The 21,789-nt window shown below is 39.6% G+C and overlaps 1 protein-coding gene across 1 annotated transcript in view; it reads right to left on the reverse strand.

Moving 5' to 3' along the window:
• Positions 1 to 21,789, reverse strand: part of THSD7B (thrombospondin type 1 domain containing 7B) — a 241,363-nt gene that overhangs the window by 84,292 nt on the left and 135,282 nt on the right. Inside the window, exons 12-13 of the mRNA XM_058839930.1 lie at positions 11,201 to 11,395; positions 6,801 to 7,064 (exon numbers count right to left, since the gene is read on the reverse strand). Coding sequence (XP_058695913.1) covers positions 6,801 to 7,064; positions 11,201 to 11,395 — 459 coding nt within the window. The remainder of the gene's footprint in view (positions 1 to 6,800; positions 7,065 to 11,200; positions 11,396 to 21,789) is intronic.

The following is a 21,789-nucleotide window of genomic DNA, read 5'->3' on the forward strand; positions in this document are numbered from 1 at the left end:
AATTTACACCATCCTCATTTGCAAATCTTGGAGGACAGAGAGCTATTAAATTGTATTTCAGGCCCAGGAACAGACTAAGGTAGGATAAATTCTCCACTGCTCATCAGTATCACAGGGATTATCCTTAGAACAGACTAAGCTGAAGTTTAAGTTTAATTTTAATTAAGTTGCTTCTGAAAATCTTCAGAACACATCAGACATTAAACCATTTAATGCCCACTGAACTCCACTACAATACCTACTATGTCCAGCTGCCACAGGGCTCCCCAACAGTGGTAAAGACATGGAATTGTCACTCTCCACTCAAAAATTATTTGTTGTCCATTTGTTTGTCAAAGTTCTGCTCCTCAGAGCTGCATAAAAGGCAAACAGGTTAAAAAACACTGCAAAAAACGTCATATAAGACATGAGAGGAATCCTATGAACTACCAGCACATCACTGCCCAGTGCAGCCACACGTGGCAGAGGGATCATGAAGCTCTCCATGAGCAGCACATGCACAGGGGTCTTAGGACAACAATAGATAATGCAGGAACAGGATTAGGCTAAAAGGATTATTTCTTCATACTTCCAATATAGCATATTAAATGGAATGACATGTAGGGAGAGAAAAATGTTAATTCTATCTTTGTATGGTAACATTTTATTAGAGCCTTGCCTCATAACAGGCTGTATTTGTGACAAATGTGTTATTAAGGCCGAAGAGACGGGCCACATTTCAAGGAAATTCTCTTTCTCCAGCCTGCTGCAGAAATCAGGGCAGGAGATCACCCAGTGCATTAACCTGCTATCACAGCTCTCCTAAAGCTCCCATGGACTATTTCTACACTGAGTTACAATTTCTACACTAAAAACGTTCCTGAGTCCCATGGAAAAGCTTTAACCAATTCTGTAAAAAAACCCAAACAAGCCTAACTGAGCCTAATAATAGAAACAAAAGGGATGGACATGAGCAAGGGTGGGCAGAGGTGGTCCAGCAAGAGGAAGCTGACAGAGAAAAGTCTGGTCAGTAAAAAGCCATTCCTTCATAAAGTCTGGCACTGCCACCTCTTCAAAGGGGTCACTTTATGGAATGCAGCAAAAAGCATGAAGGAAATTTGGGCAAGAAGATAAGCAATAAAGATGTGTATTTAGAGCCAGGGAGTAACAACAGACATCAGTCTGACTAAATGCAGCACTTACAGAGGATGCTGCTCCAAAAGCCAAGTCTCTAAATATTTTTCCTTAAGATGCTTGCTTCCTTTCTGTAAGAAGATAAAGACCCAGAAGAATGTGCATTTCTGTGTACTAACGCCTCAGGGGAAGTCTTACCTTGCTTTAAATAAGCTTTTTTGATAGCCAGTTTGACCCATTCAGAAATAACTTTTTTGATGGCTGTTTATCTTTGATTCTGCTGCCAGGAAAACACAGAGAACTCAATGTCTGAACAGTTGTCCTGTGATCCAATTTCATTTGATAAGTCTTTTAATGTCCATAAAGGAAGAACCATGGCCAAATTTTCTTATGGTGAACAGATTTTGAAAAAAAAACCAACAAAAAACCAGAAAACAAACAAAGGAAAAGATAAGGAATAAATCAATGTTCTTGGAGAACTGTTATGGGAGCAAAATGTAAAAATCCTGTAGTCAAACGAGAAATGGAGGCCAGGTCCTTCCCAGCTCTGTGTCTGTGTTACAGCTCCCCTTGCAGGCACAGCTGGAATTAAAAGTGTCACCACACACCCAAGGAGACAGGTAGCAATGTCAGAGAGAGTCCACATCAGACCCCAGCCAGGGTTTCAGAGCTAAATTTAGAAGCTATTTAGCTGTGAGAGAGCAGAAAACAGTCAAAGGTGGCAGTGGCTTCAAAGAGTCCTGAAGTAGGGACTCAAGGGCAGGACAGTCCTCTGATCCATCCTTAATTCCCATGCCAAGGGATGGGATAGACAGAAAACAAGGTGAATTCTTAGCTGAAACTTCTTTCTGAAGCAGTCTTTGAAAAGCCTTTTAGTAGCAATACAGCCATTAATGAAATCTAATCATATGATAAAAAGGCCACAGAGAGGGACTGTAATTTTGGTTTGACTGGGGTAGAGTTAATTTTCTTCACAGTTTCTGGTATGGGGCTGTGTTTTAGATTTGTGCTGCAGTGTTGAAAAAACAGGGATGTCTTTGTTATCTCTGGGAAGTGATTACACAGAGTCTAGCTGGGTTCTGAAATCAACAGGTTGTACTAAAAACTGAAATTTCAATATAAAATGTCATGCAGACTAAGAATGAAATTTAACTTTGGAATATTTTCAAAAACACAGGGAAATGTCTGTTCAGAAAAGTTTCTATTTCTGAAGATTTTTAAAAATTTACAATTTCGCTCTTCAAAGTAAAATTTACTAGATGTGAAAAAATGTATGCCACAGTAATTACTAAAAATGATACACTTCCAAAAATAAACAAGTAATGTTGCATTTTAAACTTTTTTTTTTTTTTTTTTTTTTTTACATTTTTGCCCCAAAACTGCTTCTTTGTAGGAGCAGCAAGTTTGCTTTCAGACCAGTACAGACCTGACTCATATTCCTTTAACCTATCAGGCTTTGCTTATGGCTTTTTGAGCTATACAAATAAAAATTTGCTACCTGAAAACAGCTCATTTTCTCCTAAAAGGGGGGAAGTCAATCCCAGCATTTTCATTTTAGGATGTGCTTGTCCACCAGGAACGGAGCTCACAGAAAGAGACACTGCACTGTTGAGAGTAAGGAGGTGTTTGAGCATCCCTGCTGTGCCCTTCATAAATTCAGAGATAATTAAAGCTTTTTAAGGTGAGTGCAGGTTGCAGCTAAGCACTCTGTGATTTAAAACCAGGATCTACTTGTCTGTCGTGTCTTTTTCTTCCAGGTTCCTGTTGTTGCGAGCACAGCAGAATTTGAATAGGATAAGCACTCTTCATAAATTCCTGCTTTCCATAAATTGCCCATCAGATCAAAAGCAGAACCTCCATGCAAGAGCACAGAAATCTCCAGCCTTTGATTTGGAACAGATGAGGCACCCTATGTTCCTCTAAGATTAAAAAAACCCTGTTGGCATCGCACGGAAAAAAAAGAAGCAAAGGGACGATGGGAAATCATTCAAAACAAAGGAGATGGAAATTCAAAAATAGTATGAGCAGCCCAGGTGACAGATTGAGAAGCGGATGAACTGCAATTAAAAGGACAATTTCATGGCCAAAGAGGTGCTCCAGACACGAGATAGAAAATGAAGACCCTCTGGACTAGCAGTGAGCTCAACACAATATAAGCAGTCTTCTGATGGGAAGGAAAATTGAGGCAAACCACCAATTTCAATTTTGCAATGTAGTTAGAAGAAGTTACCTCTATCCATGATTTCATAGGTGCATTTCCAAATTAAAGGAAGAAAAACAAGAGTGAACCAAATCTGGGAGAAAAATCACTAGCTCAACTGGAAAATGCAGGTACTCATTTCTCATTGAATGGGTGATCAAGGAAAAAGGTGACACCCCCTTTTTGTTTATCACAAAAGCCAACCATGGGAAAAAAAAAAGTGTACTTTTTTCCTGCAGAAAAGATTTAGTATAGAAAGGAATAAAATTCAGAAAAGCCTGTGATCTGTATTTTAAAGCTTGTCATATCTAATGACCATGAGCTAGCACACAATTAAACAGCAGGAAGGATGGGTAAAGCAGTCAGTGGTGATCAGCATGCCTGCTACAGCTGACTAAAAGTGCTGACACCAAGCTTGCTCAGCTCTGGTGGGTCAGGGCAGAGGTCTCTTCCTCCAGCCCAGGCTTCAGGTCCTGACAGAAGAAACTGTAGACCCCAGGCAAGCAGGTAGAACATTTTCAAAAAGGAACAGCTGGAATGCTTCTGTCTTGACTCTTTCTGGACCTTGGGATACTCTGCTTGCACTAACTACACCAATATCCATTGGTGTAGAAAATATCCATTTCCAGTATGCTTAAAGGCTTAATATATTTGAAGATAATAGGCTTAGGACAGTTAGAGTCTAAACTTGTAGGAAATACAGATAAACAGACTAAATTGGGATTTTGGTTAGGTTCCCACTTTGCCCTCCAAGTTGCAAATTTATTTCTACACCAGACTCAAGTGAACTGTACACTCACTTGACAACTTTGATACACTCACATAATAGGTCACATTGACCAAGTGAAATAAACCCTACTCAAGTCTAAGTTCACAAGGTTTCAGTCAAGGAAAAAGAAAATCATTGAAGCCAGAAGCCAAAAGCCTGGAATTTGCTCTCCAGAAAAGCTACAAACTGACCTACTCTGTTCTACATTCTTTTTATTGTCCTACACCACGTACTCATGACATTATCAAATCCGGGACAAATTTACTCCTACTCAAGGCACAATTTACATCCCCACATCTCTCTTTCTACATTTTGCAGTTCTTCAAAAGGACCCATCGAAGAACTGAGGTCTAAGTCTTACAACTTCCCATTTCTGTTCTGCTTCAAGGGAAAGGAAGGAAAAGAACTGTCCTGCAGAAGGAAAAGAGCAGAAAACAAAGTCAGAAGACCTAAAAGGAGTAAAAGAGGAACCTGCTTATCCCCACCTCATAAAGCAAGAACAATGCCAGGTATCACAGTGGTTTGCATTCAATATATAAGACAATGGAGTAATTAGCCATAATCATGGCCAGCCAGCAAATGTTAAAAGGTCACTTGATACTAATTGTGAGCAAGACAAACTGAGCTGCTTAAAAAAAAAACACTGTAATGAATAATTTCTCAGGGCTTAGCAATTCTGCATGCTTCTGTAAATTGCTCTTCTCCATTATGGTTGAAAAGCATTCTGCTAATTATTAATTGGATAATGATTTGTTTCTATCACTAATTCAATAAGGTGCTCAGAAGTGCATTTTGAAAGTTCCCAGCTCCAGAGACCATAAATATCAGACTTGTCTTCAAGTAACCTTGGAAGGCAAGTCCCGGGTGATAGAAGTGGAGCCTATGGAACTTCAGCTCATTTTTAGTCACTCTATGCCCAAAGTCACTGACCACCTCTCTGCCTCTGGCATGGGCCCTGTGCCAGGGCAGTGCCACAATCATTTTTGCTCACATAAAAAGCTGAAGACGAAAAAGTGAACAATATTTCCCTGGAGCTACCACTCCCTACTACCTCCCTAAGAGAAGCCAGACCATTAAAAATGCCACATAAATATCACTGACAGAAAACAGGCTTCAAGGTTATTTAGAAAAGCCACACACAGAGACAACCTCCCCTTTTTAATAGTGATAAAAACCCTGAGTTTCTCAAAAGAGCAAGTCATGCCACAGGCAAACCCACCTCTCAAAACCCAGCTCCCTTTTTGCAGAAGAAAAGGTAATGTGGGGGAAAGGTATACTACTCCTCCTTCATGGGCCACAGAGGCATAATCAATTGGTACAAAAGCACACTGTTGAAACACAAACCATGGAAAGCTGCTTTATGAACCTGTGCAGCCAGCTGGAACAGCCATCAACAGCTGCAAGAGGAATTCACTCCAGGACTGAATCACTTCATTAGGGTGGAGGTTTTTGTTCTTTTTATTACACACTGCTCAGGCTGCTGATCCCCATCATGAAAACCCTCCAGAGAGCTGATTTCTCTGCTCCCTTACACCCTCAGGAGCATTTGTGGTGCCCACTGTATGAGTTAATCTCCTCCTGAGACATCATTTCTCCCCCTCCTATCATACAGTTCATCAGCAGTCTTCCAAACTCCTACATCCTGCTCTATGGTGTCCCAAGACTTTTGGCTGAAGGTCAGAGAGCAGCAGTGGTTTGGGCGCAGCCCAGCTGGAGATTTTGCTCCTAAAATAAAGGCTTATGCCTGTGATAAGTGATAGGACAAAGGGGAATGGCTTCAAACACACAGTGGTCAGTGCAAGATTCGGTATCAGGAAGAAATTCTTAACTGTGAGGGTGGTGAAGCTCTAGCACAAGTTTCCCAGAGAAGTTGCGGCTGTCCCATCCCTGGAAGTGTTCAAAGCCAGGTTGGATGGGGCTTGGAGCAACCTGGGATAGTGGAAGGGAGCTGAAATGATATTTAAGGTCACTTCAAACTCAAACCATTCTATGACTGCAATGAACTGCGTATCACAGAAATTGGGAGAAAACACCCAAATGGAATGACAAATCCTGCTCTCTCTGATTTTATTTCTGTCCTCTTTCTGATACAGGCTACTTGATTACACAAGAAATACAGATGGACAGCATCCCAGCAAGCAGTGACATGAAAATATACTCTATGAATTTGAGCTTAACACTGGCACGTAACTGCAAGGAGGAGACCACTGGCTGTTGAAGCCATGTGTGCCTGGCATGAGGGACAGCAGGTGACATCACAGGCATTTTGTAATTAAATGTAATTATCTCTAGAAAATTGCAAATTCCTTCATTGAAAACAACCATGAAAACCTCCAAACTTAGTGAAAGGGAATAAAAATTTCTAAACAAGAAAAAGCAGAAGTAGGAGATATCTTCAAAGAAAATGCTGATTGAAATAAATATACCTCCTCTGAAGCTTGTACTTTTATGGGATTTTCAGGAAAATAAAAGAAATGCCTCTGGTATTCTGGCAGTGTAGCCAGCTTTAGCCTTCTTGTGCTTCATTTCCATTGCAGAACTGCCAGCAGATCCTTACACTGAGGAAAACCTCAGCATTAAGGAGCAACAAGAAAATATTCAAAGAACACCCACAGCAAACTTGTGAGAGGTAGTCCAGCAAGCACACACCTCGGATAAGCTCCACAATGAGCCACAGAGTGCAATTCCCACTTGTTGGGGGCTGTTTGATGTCCTTACCCGAGCTGCTACAGTGAGATGGCTCCACCAGTGTGCCGGTGTTGTCGTAGCAGGCGATGGCTCGCAGCCGCACGCCCTGGCCGCACTCCCTGGCCGCTCCCTGGGCCGCCATTCCCAGCTGCAGCTCCGAGGGACCCCCTCTGATCATGCAGTCAGACCAATTCCCATGGGGCTGGGAGGTGAACGCCTCGCAGGGGCACGGCTCCGTTTCAACTTGAGGATAAACTTCTGTGTTCTGGCATTTGTCTCGCTTTCTGCTTCGCCCTGCTCCAACCACAGAAAGCTGCGCGTTAGCTCAACATCTGCTACTCTTGATAACAACACGGCGTATTATTTATACTTGCATGAATTCAACACATTAGAACCAAGACAATCTGAATGTTAATATTCAGGGATGTTTCTGAAGCATCTATTAGCTGCTGCCAGTGCTCTGGCATGCAAGGACAAAGTACTTATCTCCAGGGGCAACCAGAGAACTTGGAAATCCCGTTCAGATGGGTAGATCAAGGAGTAAAACACAAAGTCTTACTCTAGGAATGGTCTGCCCAGAAACAGCTTTGTAATTTCATATAATATCATTTTCCTCTAATTATCTGATGGAAATAAATTGTTTTGTCTCTATTTGTTCACCATCAGTGGTTGCCAGGACAACTTCCAGAGGACCCTACATTAGCTACAACTTCTTTGAGACTTCTTTACAAATTAGTTAAAGATGAGCTGTGCACACAAACCATGCTTTGAAGAAAACAGAAAAAGATAATCCTCAGTAAATTATTAGGGCTGGAAAGCATTTCAATGGTTGTGTTTGCTTTTATGCTTTCCTTTGCTCTGCTCCTTCCACAGGTTTTAAAAGAAGGCTCTTCCAGTAGTTTTAGGAAGCCCCAGCAGCATCCAAATGAGCCCACAGTAGAGCTCTGTGCAACTGCACTCTCCGTGCCCTCTTCCTGCAGGACTTCAAGGCATGAGAAGGGGTCCCCAGTACAAGAAGAAATAATGTGAAAAAGAGAGTTCAAGCTCCCTGCATCCCTACAACTGCTCAAGGGAACAAATGTCTGTACACAGCCTCTAAAGATAAAAATCAATGTTTTTCTTGGCACAGGTCAGCCAGCATGCCATGGAACAATCTTGATGCTGGCTGAGCTCAGGAATGTCTTTGCATTTGGCATGCACAGAGAAGGGAGAATTCATCTTCAGCAACAAACTGCATCTGTATCCCATCCTCAAAACATTCCTTGGGGATCTTGGATGTACTAAAAACACTTTTGCAGAAGGTTTTTAAAGCTTTGATCCCGGAAGAAACATTTTCTCTTCACTGCACACAAATAAGATACTACAAGCAAAAGATAAGTTATATAACTCAACAGCCCCCTTTCCAGTCTGGAACCAAGAGCCATTTCACCACACACAAGCTGGGTCTTATCAATGCCTATTTCCATACAAATCTGTACCTCCAAAGGAAAGGGCCCCGACTACAGACCCTTAATATCACCATCTTTCAAGCCCCAGCTCTTCCACAATTGTATTGCCAGAGTTCTGGGGAATGTAGAATTTGCCAGCACAAAGGAATGCAAAAAATAAAAATAAAAAATAAAAAAAAAAAAATAAAAATCAATTAGTGTCAGCATCTTTATAGTTTGGTAGATAAATCTATGTTTATATTTTAATGTATATATTTATGAGGAAATGCAGGTGCAACTCCCCATATTTCAAGGAAAGTCTTTTAAAAGACAACTAGATTGGGAGCTCTCTAATGGCATTTCCAGCCTTTTCTGTTTGAGAAGCCATGAGGAGCCACCAACTCTGTATGTTCAGTTGTGTTCTGAATTGTATTAGCAAACATGGGAATTGGGGATTTGCCCATGTTTTGCCATCATGACACGAAGCACAACAGACTGAGGTAAGGATGCTAATAATCTCACACTTATGTGACTGGGTTTTTTCCAACTTGCCCTGCCATCTGTTTTGTTGGAATCTTCCCCCTTAATGAAGTTGCTATGAAAGCCCTATTTTAAGGGAAAAAGTGACACTGATCCCATACTCTTCACAACAAAATATTTTTAGAATTAGTGGTAGTGATATTTTTGTCATCTTCACAGACTGCTTAAAAAATCGCTGTGTTGCTAAAAATACCATCTCCAAATTTTTTTGAGGACACAAACCCATCAGTTAAACATTATTTTCTTCTAAAATTACATTTCTGAATACTAACAAACATTATATATATTAATACTATCAGGTAATACATACTATACATAAAAATGATAGGAAACATTAAATATACAGGAAGGGCTTTGTATCCGTAATATGGTGAATTAACTGACTGTATTAATTAACTGAAGACTCAACTAAAAACTCTGTTTTCATTATAATGACTTTGAATTTTGCTATGTTCTGTAATAAGTCTTTCACTTAAGTAATGACTAATTTTATATGTAGAGCCGATGATGAATTACAAAGTAAAATGAATTATACTATTAAAAATTGAGTGGAGGGCAAGCAAATACTTAGCAAACAATTAGAAGATTTCCACTAAATGACATTATTAATGAACTCCAAAGCATTCATTTGAGCATAGGCACACACAGTTGATGAACAAGAGGAACAATTCATGCACACTTACAGAGAGGTGAAATGCAAATGGATAAAGGACTCTTCACATCACAAAATATTTTTGAAAATTGCATTTTCCTTAAATCTTTGGACCAAGTTCCTGTGGATGAGATTTTTTCAAGTCCACCTCTATTTTTCAAGAAGTATTTATGCAAATACAAGTTGGCACCTATCTCGCTGACTTCCCCTTTTCAGAGGGGGCCAAACCAAACCCAGTGTCTGATTTGGTTGTCCCTTGCTGCTCCCTGGGGTGCTGTCACATCCCCACCTGGGACACTCACTGCATGTTCACCTCTTGTTTTTCAGGACACCTTCACTGGCATGGGCTGAGACCATGAGCTCCATCCTGGTATGAAAAATGGAACCCAGCAAGGTCTGATGGGGAGAGACTCGTGTTGGTTGGTCACAAATGCAGTGCAGGTGAGGAGACAAGCCAGTAAAACCTGGGCATTACAAACTATTTTTGATCCACTCACTTGAACAATCTCTATTTGATATAGAACAGGGTAAGAAAGGGGATAGGTAGAGCTGGACTGTTTTGTAACTTGCACAACATTCATAAAGAAAAATCAGATTTAAAACTATCTGTAAGTAATTATTCATTATTTTGTACATATTTTTTGTAAGATCAGGCACCTATTATTTTGCTGGAGATCAAGCATTTCTCCTACTATAAACATACAGGCGTGGGTATAGAGAACACTTTAGAATGTGCTCTTTGCCAGAAACCACAGAGCATTGTATAATACTGGGGTTTCATGTGAAAAAGAAATATTTATCCATTAATGAGCCACGTTGATGAATGGCAGCTTGAAATCAGTATAAATGTATGCTGTAACTGTTAGTCAGTAAAACACACAGAACATTCCAGCAGTAACAAACAGACTAAGAAGACAGCCATGCAGCCAAGGACAAGTGAGTCTAGGAGGAAGGAGCAGTGGTGGCCACCACATTTTGCTGCCCTTCAGATCCCAGCTTTTATCTCAGTAGATATTCTTACAGAAACTTCAACACTACTCCACAGCCAAAATCTTTGAAGTTTCACCTCTATTAAAGGAGCAAACTCAAGCCAGGTACATATTAGCTCTCACACACAACACAGACACAGGAAAACATGTGAGTGTTGAAAAAAACAGTAACAGAAAATTTCTTGTAAATCATGTAAGAACAGTGTAATTAATTTTTATTTGATTTAATTATGCACATGGGGTAAGACAACTCCCAGCAAAACATGCAGCTCCAAACTATTCATGCTAAGGATTTATAAAGCTTTTAAGTTTGGTCAGCATTCAAATAACATAATAACAAACCTCAACAGCAAGTATTGGAGACTGCTCCATCAAATGGCTTGAACCAGTGAGTTTAAATGAATACATGTAAAAGATCAAACAAAGCTGTTCTAATGGTACTGGGTTTTCTTTATTCATGGTATTAATCTGCCCTGTTGAACTGGGGCATACTGCTGAGCACAAAACTCCCAGTTTGAAACTTCCTCCAGAAAATCCCACTGATTTGTACTCTTGCATATGTATTTTCTGCATGTTTCCCAGATTAATAGGTCAGATAAACTTGCTCAAAGACTGGTCATTGTTTCATTTAGTTTGTATCTAAAACCTTTTCACCAGTGAGTTTTTCTGCACTGCTCTTGTACTGGAATGTGTATAAGGCTGGCAATGATCAGTATCAGATCAAAGACCAGTTAAGGATGGTAACTGTTCTGTGTGGATTTTCCCACCACTCCAACACTCAAGCATTATCCCAAATCAGGCAAATATTGAAAAGGATTATACCTGTGAGCGATCGCCTCCTGCTCCTGGTTGTGTCACAGTCAGAGGAGCAGGCTGTGAATTTAGACCAGGGGGTAAAAGTGCAGTCATCCTTGCAGGGAATGAGGCACTCCTGGACGAGGGCTGGCATCGCTCCTGCCCACCGCACGCAGTCACCGACGGCAGCAGAGCCGCCCTGCTCCGACAGGCACGTCACAGCTGCAAGCAATGGGACAGAAATCTTTATGTTCTTACAGATATATATTGTATTACACTCTGGGCAGTCAGTCCTGGTGTTCTATGTGAGATTCACTCCCCTGGATTAACAGAATAAAGCTGATTTGGTTTTAGGGCATGGTTCATGTGTCACTCAGTGATGTGCTGGAAGCTTCACAAAACCATAAAGACACATTCTTATTTGACCAGTGTGTTATCTAAATGATGATATAAACTCAATATTCTCAAGGAGGCAGTCATTTTAAAGGTTGTGGGGATACTTTAGCCAATAATGGATTGTACAACCAAGCAAGAAAACAGGTAACACTGTGGCCATGTGCTAGAATACATATTTGGTGAAGGCCAGGATTCACAAGCTGTGATGAACTTGCTACTCATAGAATTGAGACTGCTTTAAAGTGGTAAAAAAAGCCCCTAAAAAGCTTCCTTCTCCAAAACCGTAATTTTCTCAGTATTTCAGATGAAGGGAATGACTGAGCAGATGCTACAGCTGAATGCTTCTTGCAGTGAGGTGTAACTACCAGGTCTGGCCCCTCCATATTGAGCTCCCTAAATATTGTGATACCTCTTGTACTCTACCACTTTGTCTGTTCTCCTTTTTTAGAACTAATAATTAATTTTTCACAGTGGATATTGGTACTGTATAGCCATGACAGAGAACAAAAGTATTTAATGTATGAATCTGAGTCACAGGAAGCCTGGGATAAAACTTGCTAAACTCAGTGAATTAATAGTAAGTCATTATAATAAATAAAAATAGCCTGCACATCATGGAGTCTTTCATTAATAATAATTAATTCTCACAAAATCTCCAAGATTACAGGCTATTTATATCCTCCAGTGTAGGTTAAACAAAGCAAAGGTAGGTCATGACTTGATTAAGGTAATAAACTCAGGGACAGAGTAATGAACTGAATTTGGCCGTGAGAGTTTAGTCATGTTGGGCTCTCTGATTCTAGGCAAATCCACACATTGTATCATAAAGCTACTAAGGATGAAATTATTTAATCCAGATTTTATTTTTTAACTTTAACAACCTGTGATACCATTTTATGACAATTGCTAAATAATTCATGTTTTTGAGGCTGCATATATTTTCCTTGTTGCCAGCATTTAATGTGAGTAATAGTGCATGAAAAGAAAGGTAAAAAGAATTCTGTTTTCTTACAGTTAGAGAATTTACTGGGGTGTAACTCTGCAATGAATACACATGATTTTTTTGGTTTTAACTACAGTACTGTATAGGAGAAAGGAATGGCTGTATAGGAGAACTGAATGGCTTGGCAATCACCTGGAAATAAAAAATCCATCTTTTAAAATGTAATTAGATTCCATGCAAAAAAACAGCATTTTCAAGAGCATGCAAAAGGCAAGCAATTGTTAAAAGTCTCTTTAGACTCAAGTGACAGCAAATCAGCATATTAATAAGCACCTCTAAATTGCTGATCCTTGCCTTTCACTTGCAATCCTGTGACCCTTCCTGGCTCCCAACTCCAGCCGTCAGACTGGGAGCCCTCCCCGTCCTCAGGTACAGGACAGAGGTCACTGCTCTGTGCAGGGACACGGCGTAATTGCCCTCTTCAGGAAGGTTAAACAAGTGACACTCTGGTGCCCAAGGTCTGTGCAGCCTCATTACCTTCAGCAAGGACACCCCAGGTCTGTGAGCACCTGAGGTCTGGCCGGGGGGATGCAGAGCATCTCCTCAGCATCGCGCCAGTGGCTGCAGGGACACGAGCATCGTCCTCCAGGGCCAGCCCCACTCAGCAGGAATTGTGACTGCAGAGCAAAGCACCCTGCTGCAGGGCTCACTGGGAGCTGACAGAAAAGCACAGTTCATTCCTGACATTTATTAATAATGTCAGTACAAGTGATGGCAGTTCTAGGTATCGATGTTAAACCAGACACCCCTTTGCTGTGCTCAGTTATTATCTAACCACCCGATCTCCTGCACAAACAACCACAATTTTAAGCGTAGAAATAATTCACCAAGTTCACTCAGCCTATTTGGATGCTAAAATAGATGGATATATATATATGGACATATGAAATCAGGGCAAATATTTGACAGAGATCATGGAGCTTAAAGAAATTATTGACAACAGAAACATGAGAGGGGAAAGTTAAATTAAAATAACAAATAGTGGATTAGATGTGTATAATCATGGAGACAAGAAGGGGCTGAAAAGAATATTTAATGTATACTCTAGAAAGAGACATAACACCTAAAGGAGGGGAGGAGGAAGATCTCCTGTGACTTTTGCTACACACTTAAAACCTGGCTTGAGGTGAGCTGCATGAACTGCTAAAAGAAACAATGATAAAGCAAAAGCCCATCAGGACATTTTAACAGTTTGGGAGGGGCAGACAGAAACCCAACTCCAGTGGTTCCATCAGGAACCAATCCCCTCATTTCTGCTTCCTGCAAACTTCCCAGTTTACTTAACTTCTAAGAGAAAAATATTTTCATATACAGGGACTTCTGGAAAGAGAATGACAGAAATTTGTTTTCAGTGAACCTTCAGGAAAGTAAAATTATTTATCCTCAGTGGTTTCAAACTACTGATTGGTTTGGCTCATATATGGTTTATGCTGCATAAAAAATATTTCCCCTTAATCCTCAGTTCTGTCACAATGGTTTTAAATAAACTCATACCACAAAGCGATTTCTATTATGTCAAGATCTCTTTTGTTTTTTCAAGTGGGATACCCCCGGAGAGCAAATGCAGTCCATTTGCAGTCCTATGCATTGAGAAAAAAAATCAGAGTAATAAATCCCTCCTAGGCATAATGTGTGATTTCTACTGTCTCTGCAGCATTTAAAATGGGCACAAACATATGAATAAAACAGCTAATAATAGGACACTGCCAGATAAAGGCTTTCAAATTATAATATTGATTCCCACAAAGAGAGGAAATGCAGGATTTCCTTTTGAACTCCCGCTATTCTTTTTTATTACCACCAGTCAACCCCACCAAACTGGAATTAAACACTTGGGGCCAAACTGTGGGATGACATTTTAATGCAGTTCCACTGATACAAAAAGAACTGCTGTCACAAAAAAATAAAAACCAAAACACTTTCTCTTGTAATGATAAACACGGGATCATGAATTAAACTGAAGGGCAGCCAGGTTTAAGAGGCTGAAAGAAAATACCTTTTTTCAAGGAAGGGCTGGAATTGTTTAGCAGACTGTGTGAATACACCTGTGAAGCGATTAATATGAGCAATGAAAATAGCTGCAGATGCAACTGCCTTGCTTCAAGGCTTAAGTCAAGTGTTAAATGTAGAGCTTAGGGAGCAAATTTCCCTTTCTGCTGCTACAGAAAGGAGTCTCCCACCAGGAGACTGAGCAAGGACTGCTAAGGGGATATTCAGTGTGACAGTCTCTGTCTTCTGGCTTTGCATTCCCACCCACAAGAGCGTGTCTGTGTGCCAGCATCTCAGCATATGGCACACACAAGCATATGGGAGCTACATTCTGTAACTACATTTCTCCTCAATTGAAAGTAAATAACAGACACTTCTCCTATAAACTTTTAGATGGTGAAATCAAATGTTTGTACACTGTCAGATTGCAGAGGCACTGAAGGCATCCTTGGATGGTGTCACATCATCACCAAAGATGTGTGTGTGTGTGTGTCAGCATCAAACTGAGGGAAGTCAGGTGCTCTCATGTGCTCGTGCCTGACTTAAGGGCATTGGAGATGATTCTAACAAAAGGAACTGTACTGAGAATGAAATATTACAGGCACAGCATTGCCTCCAATAAGGAAACATAACCTAAGTTTAATTCCTCTTAAGTAAAAATCCAATTACAGACAGCCTCTGTAATCATATTCATTTACTGAAGTTACAATCAATTCTCCTCTAAAAATGCATTCCAACAGATTCCAAAGGGTAAAAAGCTAAAGACTGAGAGTGTCAACTATGAACCAGTAAAATTATATTGTACCATGGCACTTTCAATTTGAGAAAAGTAAATTAGTGTTTTCAAAACTCTGGAATTAAATGTCATTAGAACATCTGAAAACAATGACTGATAATTCCAGGAAGGTACACTCAGGCCAAACACAATAACTAAAGCTATGCAGTAGTGCAAATCAAATGACTGGAATTAGTACAGGAACAATAGGATGAGCTATGAGGCTAGACAAGAGCTTTAATGCCAAGAGGTGTAGGCAAAATAAGGTCATAATCTTCCCTGTCTTCAAATTCTAAGAACGGCTGAAAAATCAAAGCCAGCATGAAAAGTTAAAGAAATTATTAATATAGCTGTTTATCCTCTTGTTCAGAAAAATCCTCACTTCTGCTGCATATTTATTCTTGGTATCCCTCAATGTAATGAGATAACACATCATTTCTTACACATATCACTACTGGTAAGTGAAAAAGAAGTTAAGGGATAATATATTAGAAAATTAAAGGATAAAATAACTATAAGGGTCTAGACTTGCTCACTATAAGTATAGTCCCATAACTCATGAAGACCTCATTTATTTTCTATATTGATGCTCCTTCATACTTACAAGTTTCTTCAGAATCCCAGGTGGAACATTTACACTATTACTGGTATGTTAATGCAACCCCTAATTATAGCAGGCCAGAAGCAGACCTAATAAAAGACATAAGATAAAGCTCTGCTGAGACTAAGGTTGAGGTTTAAAGCCCTGATTCTACAAGGACATAAATATACACTTAACTCCATCCCCATGGCAGCCTCCTTGGATGCAGCAGCACTCCCTGCCATGAAGTGTGTTCAAAGTCTGGACTTATAAAAATAAGCCATAAGATAACCATTAAAAGTAAGTCTGAGGAAAAGAACAAATGATGCCAGGAAGGGCATCACAGACACCAATCTTGTACAAATAACTGAGGAAGAGCTGGGACAACTAGTTATTCAGCAGGAAAACTGTCTCCGAGGCCACCAGTTTCCCATTTTGTAATTATTAATGATATTGACAATAGTGCTAAAGGGCTGACAAATGCCACCAAGCAAACAGAGCGCTGAGTAAACACAGATCCCAACCAACACGCTCTATAAACAAACAAGGGGAGCCTGAGATGAGCTTGGGATGCAATAAAGATGGTAAATACCAACAGAAAAGATAAAGGAAAGCAACTGAAATGATTTGCATGAAAAGGGGTCAGGGAAGAAACAGGCAGAAAAATTGGGTGCAGAGCATTAGCATGGAGAAGAGATTGTAACGGGGAAAGGAGAAGTTTGGGAGAGAATTAGAAGGGAGGGAAAACCAGCATGCAAACTGTGAATGTCCTTCTCAAGCTAAAGGTCCATGTTGCAGCTGTTCTTCAGGCTGGTTTCTCTGCAGCCTTCCCACACTAAGATGTTCATGGGTTATTGTAGACACAGAAGCCTCAGGAGTCCCAGGGCCAGCAAGGTGGGAGGGCACCTCCAGCACCATTTAATGCCTTCAACTGGACTCATCTCAGCTCCATCTAAAATAACTCCTCAGAGTGCAATTTTTCTTTGATACTCATGGATGAGGTGACCAATTATTTGGTTTGGAATACAGGATCTGAATTGCTGCAAGAGCTGAGCTGCACATGCCGATTTTGCCAAGCCGTGTGACTCAAGGTTTCATTTTTCCTCATCTGTGAGCTGAAACTGCCCAGTGTTTGAGGAGGAGCAGGAGAGAAGCACATTGCTTTAAAGCCCATTGGGTTCCCACCCACTCACTGAATGCAGAACACAGGATTGATTATATATATATATATATTTTTATTTTTTTTTTGAGCACTATTTTCATACAAAATTTTCTTATTCTAAGTGGCTCACACTGCCTGGCCAGGAAGGCAAAATAATATGAGCTTTTGTTTCAAATTTACTTTGTCCAGAGAATAACTGCAATCTAAGTGCTTCTACATTATGCAATCAGTCTAAAGAATCCTTCAAAATTTTCCCCTTTTCCCCCTAACATTATTATAGGTTTTGAATTCCTTTTACTTTCATTTTTTATTAAAAAGAAAATAAATGGAAGCACATTAGATGATTAATGATAGAAATTATGCTCCTTTCAGAGAACATAAAATACAAACACATGTTAATTTTTTGCTCCTTCTGTGGCCCACAATTACCAAAATTACTTGAGTTCAATTTCTTTGTAGCGCCTATCATCAAGTTATATTTAAGATGAATTATTTATTGCACAACTTGAAAATAAGACTAAGCCATCCTGCTATAAATACAAGCATTGGGATGACAGTAATCACAGAGAATCAAATATGCCAAATAACAAGAGAGAGAGAGAAAATGGAAAACAAACACAACATTACAGTATTTCTAGTAACTCAAGTTGGAAAATTACTTAGCTGATTAAGCAAGCACTGACTTTCTTTGCAGTGAAGCACAGATACCAAATCCAGAACACAACACATCCACATATTCACAACTGCCCTAACATTAGATTTAAAATATGATGGTCCAGACTTGAGTGCACCATTCCTCCTCAGCCCCCCATTCCCCAGCTCTGCCTCCTCTCATTTTGGTATTTCAGTTTCACACTGTTCTTGCCCTCCTTGGTCAGGGACCAGCACCTAAAGCTACTGGGACATACACAGGCCCTTCTACAGCTTTACAACTCATCCTAATCTATATTCCTCTCATGGACACTGCTCTCAAAGTTTTCTGAAATACCAATGGAATTTGTATATATGGTCCTGCATAAAACTTTCCACTCTAACTATCACTTTTCTACCGTAAAAAATAGATAAGAATACTAAATGCTTTGAGGTCTGAAGTCTGGCTACTCATCTCCAGCTTAAAACTGATAATGCAACTGAAATTACTCTGACTGAAGCTAATAAAAATGCATTCTCAAATAATTCATGTTATCTAAATTAAGTATCTTTCAGCCATCACACAACACTGTCCACCTCATGAGAGAAAAATAAAGATACTGGACTTGAGATTCAAGGGTCAGCACAGTCTAAGTAGAGTAAAGACACTGTACTTAAAGGTAAGACAGGCAGAAAGAGATTGTGAAAAATTTCCCTCCCACAGCCTTGAAAAATGAAATGTTTGAGGGTTTTCAAGAGATTTACCCAGTGGGAAAACTAAGTACGTAGATTGGAATCCCAGTAAGAGCAAAGTCACACTCTGATGTGTGGGAGTTCCATACATATATACATAATATATAAATCATCCATCCAGAATGGCTTTTCCTACTTTTTCCCAAACATTCCTACTGTGCAGGGGAAAAGCATTTTTTTTTGAAACCTGTTAGGGCACCCATTTTTTGGCTGAAAAAAAAAAAGACACAAAACAAAACCAAAAAAGACACCCAGAAGAGACTAAGAGTCCAAGAAGGCTGTATGTCTAAACTGGGCATACAAAATACCCTGATTTCCATAAGTATTAGGAGTGGTATTTCCCCTGGCTCGTGCTAAGTGAACTTTTTCATGTGTGAATGAAGCAGATCCAATAGCTTTACCTCTTAAAAATAATAAAAATAATTACACCCATCTTCCCATAGGTTTTCTGTTCAGACCATTCTAACTGTCAGTACATTCCTTTTTACTGCTCTTTTGAAGCTAACAGATCTGAAGGGACTATTTGTTTTTTCCTTCTAGCCTCTTAAAAACAAGGCAGAAGATCAGAGAAGATGCAAAGGGAGATATCTTACAGGACATTGTGATTTTCATGCAGTGATCTTCTCTTCCTTCCAGGCAGAAGAAAACAGAAACATTTTTTTATTTGGCTGCTGCTACTCATCTTAAATTTGCACTAAATTGTTATAATTGGGTCGGGGGGGTTATAAAGTAGATTGTATTCCTGCTGAAACAATGGGAAAAATCACAATTATTTCAAAGGGAAAACAACAGACCCTATTATGTTTTCTTTTTCATGATTTTTCTATGAATAAACCATTTGTTTGCAAGCATTTGTTTCCAAAGAAATTACACAATCCAAACAGTGATCACAATAGTATCATTCACGTCTAGCAGATACAACATTTGGACACAGAAAGTTCTCTATCATGACTCCTTTACCACTGGTTCAGATTTTATAATTGATGGTCTACTTAACTGAAAAAAAGCAATCAAATGTGATAAAAAAAAAATTAATACACTAGAACATAAATTGCATCAGACCCAGAAATAGTTTCCACCCTGCTGAAAGATTATTAGTATTAGTAATCTTCATTCCAGGCAACAACAGGTTGGGACACTGCACTATGCACTACACTGCATTTTCTTTTATTACAGTCTTTCCAGTACAAATCATTTTAATCTTGGCTATAATAAATCACCAGTTAGACTCTCAGCTTTTACCCTCTTTTCACCTGTGAAGTTTTGTTCATCTTTGTTGGCGCTCAGAGCAGTTTCTCCCATAAAATTGCTCTCTGTGTGAATCTTTCTTGATGCAGAAGGTTTCTGCCAACTGTCATTACAAGATCAGAGGTTCAAATTGAGGAGCACTTAAACCAGGGGAAGGTCATCTTTGGAAATTAAGTTGGAATAAAATTTTATAGAAGTGGAGGTGGCTATTCATACCGTGCCACTGCAACAACAGCAGACCCACATTTACCTCACAGGCTTATTTGAGAGTGGCTGAGCCACAATGATTTATCATCATTTTCCACCTCCTGTAAGAGCAGAAATACCCTTCACAGACCACACACAGAGCAACAGCAGGGGCTGAGCTCCCCAGCCAGACACAGAGGGCATCACTGAGGCATCACAGCAACGACCCCAAGCTGAGGCTGCCCCAGTGACACCAAGCCCAGAGGAACATCTGACCCTTCCTCCCCTGAAGAGGGAACAAAGTTTGTCTCCAATCATGTCCGGCATTACCACGACCCTTAAAACCATGGGAACATAACCAGAGGGACTTCAGAATTTCCCAAAGCACTAATTATTTCTTCCATTTTAGAATAAGTTATTTAGGAAATAAAACTCCATGCGAAACCAGCTCAATACTTTGAAAATCCATCAAGATTCAAATCACACTTCTTTTTCAGAAGTGAGAACTGGTATTTGGAATTTTAAGTGTGTATTTCAAAGAAACAGTAAATAGCAGCTTTTTAATTCATCAGAAGCCCAGAGGAAAGGGAACTTTCCATACAAATGTGCTGTACTTGGGAGACCAGCTCTTGCTGTTGCTATAATGAAAGTATAAATACAGCATAGCAGGAATTCATAGTAATTTGTTTCTATGAGCAAGTTTGACATGGCACAGGCAAATAAATTCAGATTGTACAGCTACACAGAAGTGAGACATTCTCTGAGCTACTGCACTGGCATTTTGCCTTTCCTCCATCATTCATTGCATCAGACCTTTGTCTCAATTTCTCTCTAAACCTTTGTCTTGTCCTGTCTGAAGGCCCACGCTCCAGGGTTATATCTTATCAGTTAATTAACTTTTAGAATGGAAACGCAGCAAAAATGACTATATAAACTTTTTCTCATATATATCAAAGCCAATGTTAACCAGTGTGGTTCCTGTGTACCTAATCCAGGAGACTTATTATAAAATCTCATCTTCCATTTACAGCCTGAGGCAATAGTAGGTCTTGCAGAGAGAAATGCGAAGTGATGAGGTTTAGTAGAGCAATAACGTTGCTCAACAGTTTAAATATTGGTCTAGCTACTGAACTTTATGCCAGGAGGTTCTGGCATTACATTATTAAATGCCAATATTTCATCCCCAGTTTTCACTTACTCAGAATAATGCATAATTCATTTCAGAAAAAAAACCCTTACCATTTAAGATATTTTTTCTTCCCCCCCTCCAAAAAAAAAACCACAACAAACCCTTGGCTGTATCACTATGTTTCAACAGATCAAGACAGCACTAATGAGGAAGAGTATGGAGATTGCATGTGTGTGTAATATACAAATTCTTCACTGCAAATTAATGAACAATTCATCAACAGGATCCTAGAAGCAATGAAAACCATTGCCTTTATTCCGGCCTATAAGATCCGTGCCAACAAGGAATAAATGAGAAATTGATTAAGCTGGAAAGCTTCAATCAACAAATAAGGAAGAGGAAGATCCTCGGAGGCAACTTTGATTTTTATTTTACTGACTCTTCACCTCACATCAGCAGATCTCACTGATGTGTACTTAAAAAAAATGGGTTAAGAAGGAAATGAACAAAAGCCAGTGTTTGAAAATAATTTTGCCCACAGTTCAAAATTTCAGTGAAAAACCCAGTAGTGGAAAGGATGAAACACAGAAAAAGAATAAAGAATCTGAGTGGGAATTGTAGCCTGACAGGCTGGGAGCATCCAGAAGGCCCTTGCTCAACTCCAAGCACACATTTTCCACACAGAGAGGATTACATCCTCAAGCTCTGGCATCAAGATATATATAGATATATAGATACAGATATAGATATATACATCTTATAATT

Source organism: Poecile atricapillus, chromosome 5 (genome assembly GCF_030490865.1).
Source record: "Poecile atricapillus isolate bPoeAtr1 chromosome 5, bPoeAtr1.hap1, whole genome shotgun sequence".
Lineage (NCBI taxonomy): Eukaryota > Metazoa > Chordata > Aves > Passeriformes > Paridae > Poecile > Poecile atricapillus.